This window comes from Notolepis coatsorum (genome assembly GCF_963971535.1).
Source record: "Notolepis coatsorum genome assembly, chromosome: 19".
Taxonomy (NCBI): domain Eukaryota; kingdom Metazoa; phylum Chordata; class Actinopteri; order Aulopiformes; family Paralepididae; genus Notolepis; species Notolepis coatsorum.
The window spans coordinates 31,232,696-31,246,067 of NC_140183.1; the positions used below are offsets into that span (position 1 = coordinate 31,232,696).

A 13,372-nucleotide genomic window follows, 5' to 3' on the forward strand; every position below is an offset into this window, starting at 1 on the left:
GAAGCATGTGATAGACTTCAGGGCTCCCTAGACCGACCATGCGCGCAACGACCAGGAAGGGGAGGGGGGAATTGGCATAACGACTAAATTGGGATGGGAGGAAAATACAGAAAATAGGAGAAAAAGTGGATAAAAAAATTATAATATTTGTCCATGAAATGCTTTTTTCTGTAAGAGCTCATGAGAGTGTGCTAGATAAAATAGATAAAAAGTATAAAATAGACAAAGTCAAGAGTACATAAACAAAAAGTGTTCAGTCAATATACATATATACAATATACAATACAGAGTAAAAAAAAGAGTAACAGTGAGGTACAATGCAGTAATGGGATCAGGTACAACTTAGGGTAAGGTGCAATGAGGTATGAATTGTAGTGCAAAGCTCTTTGTTAATAAATATAAAGTGTGTTAAAGTGTTTATAGTGAGTAGAGTGGGTGTTACGGTGAGTGTTTATTTAAAGTGAGTGTGTGCGTGTGGATGTGTGTGCTGTGAGTGTAGATGATGGGTTGTTAAATAGTGTCATTGTCGTTGAGCATCCTGATGGCCTGGGGATAGAAGCTCAATAGCAAAGATAGAAAGGCTTGAGATTGGTTAATTTGTCTATGTGTCTATTATGGCTAGAAGTTCCTCTGTGTATTAGTAGTGTGACCTGCTATTATGGTCAGTTAGTCAGCGGTTTGTTTATTTCAGGGGTGGCCAACCAGTCAGAGACTAAGAGCCACAAAAATGACTGTGGTACCACAAAGAGCCACACCATATACCAGCATTTCTCAACCTTTTTTTTCAGTCACGGCACCCTTCATGTGTTTATAGGTCTCACCCTCTGGCCTCTGAAGTTGCTAATGTCTTTTTTATTTGGGCCTCACAGGGTTAAAAGTACCCTGTGAGACCCACGGTTGCAAAATTACAAAATCACTTTTAGCCATTTAAAAAAAGAATGTTTATTTAAAAAATGTTAAGCACATGTATAGTCAATTGGTCCTGTTGTTCAGCCTCACAATGCTATTTGATAGTAAATGTGTTTATATGTCCCACCCTCTGGCCTCTGAAGTTGTGCATATTGACAGGAGGAAGTGGCACAGCTAAAAGTGAGTGTAGTCTTTTGAAGGAAGAGACTCAGGGCTTTCGAATTTCGAAAAACTACCCTACCCAGCTCACACCAGCCCCTGTCAATCATCTGACTTCTGGATTTACTTTTTTATTTCTCTTATTTTTGGGGATTATCTCCCACAAACCTGAACGTTATTGCCATAAAACAGAACGCAGTTCTATTTCATTCTGGCCTCCACTCAGCGTCAGTCTGCACTGACTTCACTTCGTGCACGAGCACTGAATAAAGAATTCCACAATGTACCTTTACATACCAACATTCGTCTGGCCACACCCCTATCCGCTTACCTTCATAAGCAGGTGTGTGGTCACCTACTCGCCTCCTTCTTCACTTTCACCACAAGGAAGTGCCTTCGGTAGATACCCACACTTGACGAGGTTGTTTAGTTGAAGAAAGTTGGAAAACAAAAGAACGGGAAGATATGTTGACATCATATCTTTATTTTCTCTCTCACTATTTTCGAGAAAATACGGCAATTTTGTCTTCGTCACTGGAGTGTCTGGAAGATGATGATCATTCTGACCTCCACCGGCTTTTTCGTATTAGGGGCTCGCGCCGCTGATATACTCCCCGACTGCAGTCCTCCTTGCTGCGGCTGGATGGGTATTGGCCCTCCGGTCATACAGCTGGACTGTAGGAAGCACTGGCTGTTGTGAGAAATCGGTTTGCTTCCGGGTGGGGTGAGTATTGTTTTGCTTGCGAGCACTGGTTGTCTGTTTATGCTATGGGGGTTAGCTGACAATTTTACGAACGCCGACTCCGGACTGGGGTCCTCTGCTCGGCTTCTTAAGCGGCGGACGGAGGATCTTGGTCTGACGCCCATGATGGTCAATCTAGTGGGCCGCGACCGAGTCCTGGTTAAAACCCGGGTTTCTCTGGACGAGCGGATGCTTCTCTGTCCCGTGCAGGCCCCATCTTTCACATAAATGTGGAAGTACACCCTAACAAGGAAATGTGGGCATAGGATCTTCTTTATCAGGAGTTCCATGCTCAAGTCGGCCGCAGCCCGGATGGGAATTGTGCTGGCTCCGCTGTATGTCTGGTAAATCACTGTTGAAAACTGTGTTTGACATTTATTTTTCTCTTCCCTCTTAGGATGGGGAGGGACTCAGGCGGCGGCTTGTCTGAAGTGTGGCTTATTATGTCGTTGTGTACAGTTCAGGTGATAGCTGCTTAGCTGGCGTGCTAGTTTGTGGCCTACTGTGTTAGCCAGTCAGCTGTTAGCTGCGGCGCTAGCTCGTTGTGTTTACTAGGCTAGTAAACGTTAGCTTGTTGCTATCAGTCGGACGGCTGTTAGCTTAATGCTACACTGTTGAAACGTTACTGTGACTATAACATGCCTTAAACACTCTGTGGGCGGCTACGTGGCGCAGTGGGCAAGGCACTCGCAACGAATGCTGGAGACTGGGCTCGAACAGGATGCTTCCTGTTTGAGCCCCGCTCTCCACATTGCTTTCAGTTTAGCTGGTCGTCCACAGTAATACACATTGGCCGTATTACGGGGAAGGAAACTGAAGGGTGGGGATCGGGCGTTGTGGACAGCGACTCCTACAGGTCGGTTGGTGCGCCTGCGCAGTAGAATCAAGAAGCGACGGGGGCGGGGCCCCTCCAAAGCCCAGACCCTCGACGCTGAAAGATTGAGCCGCGCAGGTGTAAAGATGCGACGGCTGTTACCTCGAGTATCGGAGGGGACTCGTGCTATGTATGACTTAGTCCACATTGCAGCCGGCTTGTGGGAGGCAAGAAACAACGTTCAAAGACAGGGGAGGGTTGAATTGGACGATATGAAAATTGGGATGGGAGAAAAAATAGAAAAATGGGAGAAAAAGTGGATAAAATAAAAAGATGCCTTAAACACTCTGACTACGACGTCATCGTTGACAGAGGATGTTAGTCGACCCTACACCCGGGTGCCAGTGCCAGCGAGGACTTCGTCAACATGGAGAACGGCGGCTGGGTGGCGTAGCGGACATACCCTCGTCATCAACGCAGGAGATGATGGGTTCAACTCGGTGTCCCGTTAACCAGTGTTGCTGTTCTCTCGGCCTGCGCGCAGGGTGAAGGTAGGAGTCCTGACCGGACTTTAAACACTTCTTCTTTTCTTCCCTTCTAAATGTTTTGTAATAACGATGTTTCCAAAACATGTGTTGCTGCAATACATTGAGGATACGACGCGTGTTGTGTGTGAATTGTCTTGTCACTGGTATAGCTTTTCTCTCTGTAGTAAATCGGCGTTGTTTTTTACATGTGTAAAAATGAACTGGTTTGGTTGTGATGAGAACATGTGTGTTCATGTAACGTTGTACCGTGGGTGAACTCACAACTAAGAGGGTTATTTAACCTGTAAAGCTATGCTTAGTGACATGTGATTGAGGAATGAATCTTTTTCTCAGCCTGTGATGACAATGAACAGCATGTTCACACATTAACAGAGGTGCCTGTTCGCCTTGGTCGTATCAAGTGTAAGATAGGGGGGTGACCCCCCGGTTTCCCTGGGGCTTCCCCCCCTCCTCTCAGACATGTTTGGTTACAATATATTGTGTCACTGTGTTTGTGGGGATACGATGTAACCCTCAGCTTAATTGCTGGGGTTGTGCTTTCTGCTTGAGAAACTATTTTTTCCTGAAGAAAAGGTTGTTTGGTCACTTATCATGTGTGCTTAGCAAGGCCTGTGGCCAATACATAATCGAGGACTTCTGTTTTCTCTCGTTATGAAAAACGGCGTTCCTCTGTAGTAAGAGTGTACTTTTGCCATTTTTTGTTGTGATGAAGGGTTGTGTGTGTCGTTGTGATCTACAACTGGGTTAGGTTTGGCCCACAGAAGCACATGTGTAAGTCTGGACCGGGGTTCTTAAAGGGGCCCTCTCTGTTCTGTGTTTTTCCTTAGTAAAACTCAGGTAGCAGGTTGGCACATGAGCTATGTGAGGCTGTTAGATGCTTCATGCAGCATGCTATGACTGTGTCATGCTCTGCTTGTCATTACATCGTATCATGGGTGAGGGGTCGTAAAGGGGTGAACTGGTAATCCTTTCCTCCCCTTTTCTGATTGGTCAGGGGTTAAAACCACCTGTCCTTCAAGGTTCCTGTCACGTTGCTGTTCGGCACGTTACAGGGTAAGGGGGGGGGGGGAGGGAGTTTCCTGGTCCCACGCCCTGGAAGATTGGGCGTGTGCACGCGGAAATTCCCCCGCCATAGAGTACGTCACTGAGCGTGTCTCTATTGGTAAGACTTCCGTGGGTTGTTCAGGTCCATGTTATGGATCTGTTTCAGGGAGTTGTCAGAGCTCCTCCTCACGAAGCTCCTCCTCAGGGAGAAGTGCCTTCTGTGAGTTCGGACTCTCCTTCCCAGTGAGGGAGCCTCCTCAGAGTTCAGAGCCTCCTCCTCAGATTGTCAAGGTGAGTAGAACTTCAAAAAAGGAGTTCTGCTCTATTGTGTGTGTATTCGATTCAATTCGATTATTGAGTGTGTATTGGTTCAGTGCCTCCTCCTCGGAGAGCCCTGACCCAAGTGTTACATAGCTCAATGTTGCAATATTTCTTTTCAATCTATACAGCTAGCGTGGGAAGTCTCTCTGGGGATTTCCGTCTCCTCCCTGTGGCGAGGGTGGCGGGATGTAAAAATGTAAAAAAAAAAAAACCCTCAGCTGCGTCACGTGGGATTCATGTCAGTCTGTGTTTCTTTCTTTTTTAAATAAAAAGAGGAAAGAACATGAAGCACGATGGCTCCGTGTGGAGGAACAATGTCTGGTGTCTTGCTAGACTATCCATTGATGTGTTTGGGTCTCGACGCGTACATAGTGCTGGCTCGGGGGGGTTTCTGTTAAGAATCACGCAGGGGGCTAGTACGCCTTGGTTGCTCGTTATTAAAACAGCGTTTTTATAGGGCAACTGGGATGGAGTTTTGTCTCTTCCGAGCGCCAGTTTACTAGGTTGTCTCGATGAATTCTCGTTCATATCTGGGGGATGTTAACGGAATAGATCAGAACATAGGTAGAGGGGTCTCACGCCCTTGGGGTGGGCCACTGAGCGCGGTACAAATGGGACCGTCTGGGTGGCGCCTTCTTTTCATGTTTTAGATCGACACGCATACCTACCCCCTCTTCTGGAGTGGGCATGGCGGCATGGTTAGGGCACGGGACTGGTTCTGGTCGCGCTGGTCCAGGTCAGTTAACCCGTTGTCCGCCGGGGACGCAGATCTGCTGGTCTGGTACCCTGAGGGACTTGTGCTTTTTTCGGGGGGGAAAATGCCGGGTCGGCCCGGGTGTCACAGGGTTAGGCGTTATGGAGACCCTTTGTTGGGTACACGTTGTACCTGGCACTATCATAAGGGGCTGATTCTCCTTTCTTTCGCTCCTCTCTCACGCATGGCGAAGATGGGGCTGTTGGGGTGGTCTTCTGGACCTCCTCTGGTAACCCTGTGTGCTTCCTGAGCCGCCGGGCCCGGTCCGAAGTAATGTTTCGTTGAAACCGTAGGCCTGGGATAACCCTTTTTTCTTGAGGGGTTATAGGAACAACCACCGTATGTGGTACCAAGAGGGTGGTTGATTCCCTGATGTGTTGGAGCAGAGTCAACTCCCGGGTTACCCGGTTGAGTGTGCCCCTGCACGTTCATGACGTCTGCCAATCGTGTCAGCCTTCTCTGCCTCGACCCCTCTGGGTGGGTTTTGATGGAGGCTTTGTCATGGTGCGCAACAACGCCAGCATACGCCCCTTCCGCCAGGGGGGCTGTTTTCAGTTGACCCCTTTGGCGCCTGTCTCGTCCGCAGTGCTCCAGGCTCGGGTCTACAGCCTGCTGCCTGGTTTCCCCTGTGTGCTGCCTGCTTCCGTTGGTTAACCTTTTGAATGCTTTACGGCCATGCTGACAGTGTGCCAGGCGGTGTACTAATGGGGGGAAAGGGCCCGCTCTTGGAGGGGCCCTGTCCGAATACGCTGGCGATGTGGGGGGCGGTGTCACTAAGTGACCGCCTGGTGGGGTCTTGATGCCTGGCGTCATTGACCTCTCCGGGCCCCCTTTTTCCAGGGGATCCAGTCCCTTCAGTGGGTCTGGGTCTTCCTTCGCGCTCGGCTGCTACGGCCTTGCCACAGGGTTGAGTTTGCTCTTGACCCCGTGATTTTGGGGGCAGTAACGAGGGTTGTTCCTTCTGTTCGTTCCCTGGTGGCATGCGGGTTGTGCGTGTGCGTAGTCGTGGGGTCAAGCCACGATCTGCTCACCCTGTGCGTTGAGTTGCTTGAGTTCCTCTTCGCACGGTCGGATCCGTCTCCCTCCCGTCCTCCAATAGGGAGGGTATCCCTCCATTAGGGAGGGTCGGGGGGCTCGGTCCTTCCCGGTCTGATGGTTGTGGGGGGCCTCAGCGGGGTACATTTGTCGAGCTTCTGGCTTCCGCTCAGCTCCTCTTGTGCAGACTGACGCTGAGCGGAGGCCAGAATGAAATAGAACGTAAGGTTATGTATATAACCAAGTTCTATGAATTCTGGTGACGCTCAGCGTCAGGACGGCGCTGCGGCCCTTGATCTCGCCTTGTGGTGAAAGTTTGGGAAGGAGGCGAGTAGGTGACCACACACCTGCTTATGAAGGTAAGCGGATAGGGGTGTGGCCAGACGAATGTTGGTATGTAAAGGTACATTGTGGAATTTTTTATTCAGTGCTCGTGCACGAAGTGAAGTCAGTGCAGACTGACGCTGAGCATCACCAGAATTCATAGAACTTGGTTATATACATAACCTTACGTTAGTTTCTCTACCTTTCTGTGAACATCTTGCAAAAAACGGTGTTGCAATACGATGAAAAATGGTGGAGAAATTTCAGAATTCAGTACTGTATCTACAAAACCTTCTGTTTAATCATCTTCCCTTCATTAATTTGCTTAGATTTTTCAGGTCTGGTCAATTTTAGCATGGTGTTATTCACAGTTAAAGATAAAAAAAATTTAAATAGAATTTATATTCTCCTTTGGTTCATTACAATTTACTCAAGCCTAGTAACAGACACACTATTTCTGACACTGATCCATACATGTCCCTAGATTCAGATACCAAGAACATGCAAATGGACCATTAAAAAAAAAAAAAATTATTATTATACGTCCTTATAGAATGAGTGACATAATAAAAAAAAAAGTAAAAAAAAAAATATATATATATATAATTATTATTTTTTTGGATGGAAGAGCCGCACATTGACGGGCAAAGAGCCGCATGCGGCTCGCGAGCCGCGGGTTGGCCACCCATGGTTTATTTGATATAATTGGCTGTGTCTTGTGTTACGATTTGGTAGGTGTGTTGGACCCATGCAGTACAGAACAGATACGACGAAAGGCAGGTGTTGGTTTTCAAACAAGGCACTGTTACTTTAATTGCGTAACGAACAGCACACAGACAATGGCGTATAAATGAAAAGGGAGATGAATCTCCGTCTCAAAAACACGTTATATATATCCCCAATACATAGGGTTCTCACACGATAAACAGGAAAACAAAGTGGAGAGAGCACTGTCTCAAACACGTTACTTGGTACACGTCAAACAACGGAGGTGCATATACACACAATACGATAATCTCCCAATAGCGGATACACATGGTAATCAATGATGACATGATGATTCAAACACATAGCGACATACTTCAAAATACTTTATTTTCCTTCTGGAACTTCATTTGTGCAGTGGTTAAAAGACAAACAGACACTCACCACTATAAAAACACCAGCTTCGTTAAAACTACAGTAAAAAAGACCACTATAAAAAAAATAAACAACTACGTCAAAAATACAGTACTTAAAGCATCATATATTAAAATCCATATGGAGCTATTCTATATTTATATAAATAATAAATAATAATAATACAGGTGATATGTGTCCATCAGGTGGAAGGGGAGTCTAATTTTTAAGTAGTCCAATGTCCTTGGGGAGGGCAGTCCGGCCTCCACCAGACCTAGGTGTTCAGCAGTCTGATGGAGGTAGGCACGAAGCTACCTAAGCCCCTTTTATTCAGTGTTGAAGCTCTGTATCGACGGCCTGAGGGCATTAGTTTGTAATGGGTGTGAAGGGTGTGTGTGTTGTCCTCAACTATTTGAGAGGCCTTCTTAACTGTCCGTTTCTTGTGGATACTGCTGAGTGGCTCCTGGTCCTTCCCAATGATCTTGCCACTTGACCCTGTCGAGAGGTTTCCGGTTGATGGCACGCATCACTTGTTATGGGAAATGTTAAAGGACAAAACGATGAGCCGTTTTATAAATCATTCTGAGTCGTTATTAATAATAGAAAACAGTTTATTTCACCGTGGACACAATGAAAGGACAGTTTACAGACAGATACATCATGTTCACACACTAGCGTCTGGCCATAAAGTGACCAAGAGGTCTGGGCAGAACATAGTTTAATACACACTTGCAAGACGTAACATTATACATCAGATATGATGATGAAAGTAAATAAAAATGGTTCCCAGTTACGGGAAGTAATAATAACCTTGCTTTGGCTGGCTGGGGAGATGTTGGTACCGTGGAGTCTCTTAAACAGACACACACACATTACACTAGCTGGTCACACTGAACCAGTCAAGCTGTAAAATGATAAAATTATATCTCAACACAGATCTATAATGACATGATAATATTTTCCACGACACACTCCAAACCATGTTATGATGTTGAAGGACATTATTGATTCCACAAAGCACCTGCAGGATTGATGGTCGGACCTGAAGCTTCCTCATCTTCCTGAGGAAGAACAGTCGCTGTTGGCACTTAGACTGGATATTCTCTGCTTTGGTGTTGAAGGTGAGCTTGTGGTCGATGGTGGTGCCAAGGTATTTGTACTCCTCAATGTGCTCTATTGTCTGGCCATTTATCTCCAGAGCCAGGGGAGTTGTCGGGTCACGCCTGAAGTCCACCAGCAGTTCCTTCGTTTTTCTGGGGTTTAGGTCGAGGAAGTTGTTCTCACACCACTCTGCGAACCTGCCCATTTCTCCAATGATGCGGTCATTGGAGTTGGTGGTGTCAACGATGACTGTGTCATCAGAGTATTTGATGAAAAGCATCTCAGGGTCTGAGCTGCTACAGTCATCGGTGTACTCATCTTCCGTGAAGTTTGCTGATCGACTGACACTGGCAGTTCTTCTTCTTCTTCTTCTTCTTCTTCTTTTCTATTTTTTGGCGGTTGGCAAACACTTTCGACGAGCATTACCGCCATCTACTGAAAAGGAGTGTGGATCTGGATGTCCTAAATCCTATAAAATAAACCTGTCGTTCTCAAAAAATAAAACAAACTCTCCATACACACTTCTCCAGAATTCCTTTGCAAAATATCAACTATTTTAAGCGCTATCTTTTCCCTCTTCAAATCCCTAATAAGACCTTTCCTTTGCCTTTGATACAATGCACACTGCTCTACCACATGTTTTTTTTTTTTTTTTATTGGTCTTTTTCCCCCTCCATTTTTCCTCCGATTTTTCTCCCATCCCAATGTTAGTCGTATGCCAATTCCCAGTCCCTTCCTGGTCGCTGCGCTTTACCCCCCACAGTCAGATCATTTGGGAGAGTGGAGGCTACCACGTGCTTCCTCCGACACACGTCCAGCCAATCACCGCTTCTTTTCACCTGGCAGCGCGGATTCTCATTGAGAGGGCGTAGCGTGTGGGAGGACCACACTATCCCCCTCACGTCCAATCCGCGCTTAGCAGGCTCCCCGACCGAACTGTAGGAGTCGCTGTTTACAACGACCCGGACCCACCCCGCCAGCTTCTCCCACCCTCTGATACAGCCAATTGTATCAGTGCAGACGGCCAGCCAAGCTGGTGACAACCCCGGAGCTGTGAGCTGGATTCGAACAGGCGAACCAAGCTCACAGCTCCGGGGCTGGTGACGAACGCAATCTCCGCTCGACCACCTAACCGCTTTACCACATGTTCTACCGTTTCTAGACTAACACTACACTCACATTGTCCATTAATATGCTTTTTCAACATAACTAACGTACTATTCAACCCTGTATGCCCCAACCTCATCCTTGTAAACACGTCCTCTTCTTGCTTGCTCCTAGACACTGGCAGTGTGACCAGGAAAACAATATAACGAGACATTTAACGAGTCACACCAGGTACGAATCAGTGTAATTAGGACATGGAGACAGGTCAATTACCCACCAGATAACGCCAGAGGTTTGCTCCCTGAGGCGAGCAAACCCCAAACGTTACAGTCTTGGGAGGATTCAGTGGAGGAGGCTCATGCAAGGAAAAAGCTTAGATATGCAGATTTGGCAGCAGAAACTGAACAGTGAGGATAGAAAGCTAGGGTTTGTAGAAGTAGGATGCAGAGGATTTATGGCACAATTGACTTTGGGAGAGACTTTATTTGGAGAGTTAGGGATGTGTGGGCGGAGTTTGCAAAAAGCGGTAAATGAGTCGGAAGAAGCATTGAAAGGGAGGGGGCCAAATTAACAAAGAGTATCTGTCTGTCTGTCTGTCTGTCTGTCTGTCTGTCTGTCTGTCTGTCTGTCTGTCTGTCTGTCTGTCTGTCTGTCTGTCTGTCTGTCTGTCTACAGAAGAGCCGCATATTGCAGTGGATCCTTATCAGTCAATGTGAAGACAGCCTGCTCTGTGTGAGGATGGAATATCTCAAGCTGACCAACACTTCTCTGTACTCTGCACTAGAGGTATAACACACACACACACACACACACACACACACACACACACACACACACACACACACACACACACACACACACACACACACACACACACACACACACACACACACACACACACACACACACACACACACACACCAAAATGTCATCCCTACTGTGAAGTGTTTTGTGGTGGAAATGTACACAGTGAGGAGCATATAGGTCCATAGAGGGGCATACAGGTCCATAGAGGAGCATATAGGTCCATAGAGGAGCATAGAGGAGCATAGATGTCCAGATGAGCATAGATGAGCATAGAGGCGCATAGAGGAGCATAGAGGAGCATAGAGGAGCATATAAGAGCATAGAAGAGCATAGAGGTCCAGAAGAGCATAGAGGAGCATATAGGAGCATAGAGGAGCATAGAGGTCCAGAAGAGCATAGAGGAGCATAGAGGAGCATAGAGGAGCATAGAGGAGCATAGAGAAGCATAGAGGTCCAGAAGAGCATAGAGGTCCAGAAGAGCATAGAGGTCCAGAGGAGCATAGAGGAGCATAGAGAAGCATAGAGGTCCAGAAGAGCATAGAGGTCCAGAAGAGCATAGAGGAGCATAGAGAAGCATAGAGGTCCAGAAGAGCATAGAGGTCCAGAAGAGCATAGAGGAGCATAGAGAAGCATAGAGGTCCAGAAGAGCATAGAGGTCCAGAAGAGCATAGAGGTCCAGAAGAGCATAGAGGAGCATAGAGGAGCATAGATGTCCAGAAGAGCATAGAGGAGCATAGAGGAGCATAGAAGCGCATAGAAGAGCATAGAGGAGCATTGGGGAGCATAGAGGGGCATAGAGGAGCATAGAAGAGCATAGAGGGGCATAGAAGAGCATAGAGGGGCATAGAGGAGCATAGAAGAGCATAGAGGGGCATAGAGGAGCATAGAGGGGCATAGAGGAGCATAGAAGAGCATAGAGGTCCAGAAGAGCATAGAGGAGCATAGAAGAGCATATAGGAGTATAGAAGAGCATAGAGGAGCATAGAAGAGCATAGAGGAGCATAGAGGTCCAGAAGAGCATAGAGGAGCATAGAGGAGCATAGAGGAGCATAGAAGAGCATAGAGGAGCATAGAAGAGCATAGAGGAGTATAGAAGAGCATAGAGGAGCATAGAGGTCCAGAAGAGCATAGAGGAGCATAGAGGAGCATAGAGGTCCAGAAGAGCATAGAGGAGCATAGAGGTCCAGAAGAGCATAGAGGAGCATAGAGGAGCATAGAGGAGCATAGAGGAGCATAGAGGTCCAGAAGAGCATAGAGGAGCATAGAGGAGCATAGAAGAGCATATAGGAGTATAGAAGAGCATAGAGGAGCATAGAAGAGCATAGAGGAGTATAGAAGAGCATAGAGGTCCAGAAGAGCATAGAGGAGCATAGAGGAGCATAGAGGTCCAGAAGAGCATATAGGAGCATAGAGGAGCATAGAGGAGCATAGAGGAGCATAGAGGAGTATAGAAGAGCATAGAGGAGCATAGAGGTCCAGAAGAGCATATAGGTCCAGAAGAGCATAGAGGAGCATAGAAGAGCAAAGAAGAGCATAGAGGAGCATAGAGGAGCATAGAGGTCCAGAAGAGCATAGAGGACCATAGAAGAGCATAGAGGAGCATAGAGGAGCAAAGAAGAGCATAGAGGGGCATATAGGTTGAGCATAGAAGGGCATAGTAGAGCATAGAGGTCCAGAAGAGCATAGAGGTCCAGAGGCGCATAGAGGTCCAGAGGGGCATAGTGGAGCATAGAAGAGCATATAGGAGCATATAGGAGCATAGAGGTCCAGAAGAACATAGAGGTCCAGAGGAGCATAGAGGAGCATAAAGGATCATATGAGCATAGAGGCGCATATAGGAGCATAAAGGTCCATAGAGGATCATATAAGTCCATAGATCGTCCTACAGGTAGTTTTTGATGGTGCACAGATGGTGCGCCTAGGCGGAGCAGAATGGAGCAGAATAATAATAATATTGATATCTGTGTAATCAAAATATCTGTGTCTATCTCATTATCCGTGCTTTCCCGAATTCAGATTCAGGCTCATTCCTAGTATACAGTGTATTAATGTTGTGTTTGTAGGTGTATACAGTGTGTATTAATGTTGTGTTTGTAGGTGTATACAGTGTGTATTAATGTTGTATTCAATACTCAATATATGCCTTCTGTTAAACTAGGAGATTGAAAAACATGATTTTCCTTGTAGCTGGGTCTTTAACAAACAGCCATGGTCCCCTGTCCTCTCTTTCAGAGGGAGTTCAGAGGAGAGCTGCAGCAGGCCCTGTTGGCCTTGTGTCGATCCCAAGATTAATGGAGAAGACAACTGACATCCTTATGGACTTTTTCAAAATGGTGATTGATTATACTGAGACTTCTAATGTACTGGCTTATCCAATGGTGGTACCATGTTGTGTTCACTGTGTAGTATTTGTATTCAACTTTATGTTCATCTTAAAGGTCCCCTCCACTCAAACATGTCTTTGATTATACATATTTGTTATTTGTGCAGAACTTGTCACCAGAGCGACTTTTTCACTGTATACCCCTAGAAAGGGAGAGCCTCTCTGTACTGAAATCTGAGTTGCATGTGTGATGCCACCAATAGGC

General features: G+C 46.6%; 1 protein-coding gene across 1 annotated transcript in view; it reads left to right on the plus strand.

Moving 5' to 3' along the window:
- The window catches only part of LOC311246440 (annexin A2-like), a gene marked incomplete at its 5' end in the record, with an annotated part of 56,149 nt that extends 43,013 nt beyond the window's left edge, over positions 1–13,136 (plus strand). Inside the window, 2 exons of the mRNA XM_084336595.1 lie at positions 10,653–10,763; positions 13,017–13,136. Coding sequence (XP_084192721.1) covers positions 10,653–10,763; positions 13,017–13,076 — 171 coding nt within the window. The 3' untranslated portion in view covers positions 13,077–13,136. The remainder of the gene's footprint in view (positions 1–10,652; positions 10,764–13,016) is intronic.
- Between the last annotated feature and the right edge of the window lie 236 nt (positions 13,137–13,372).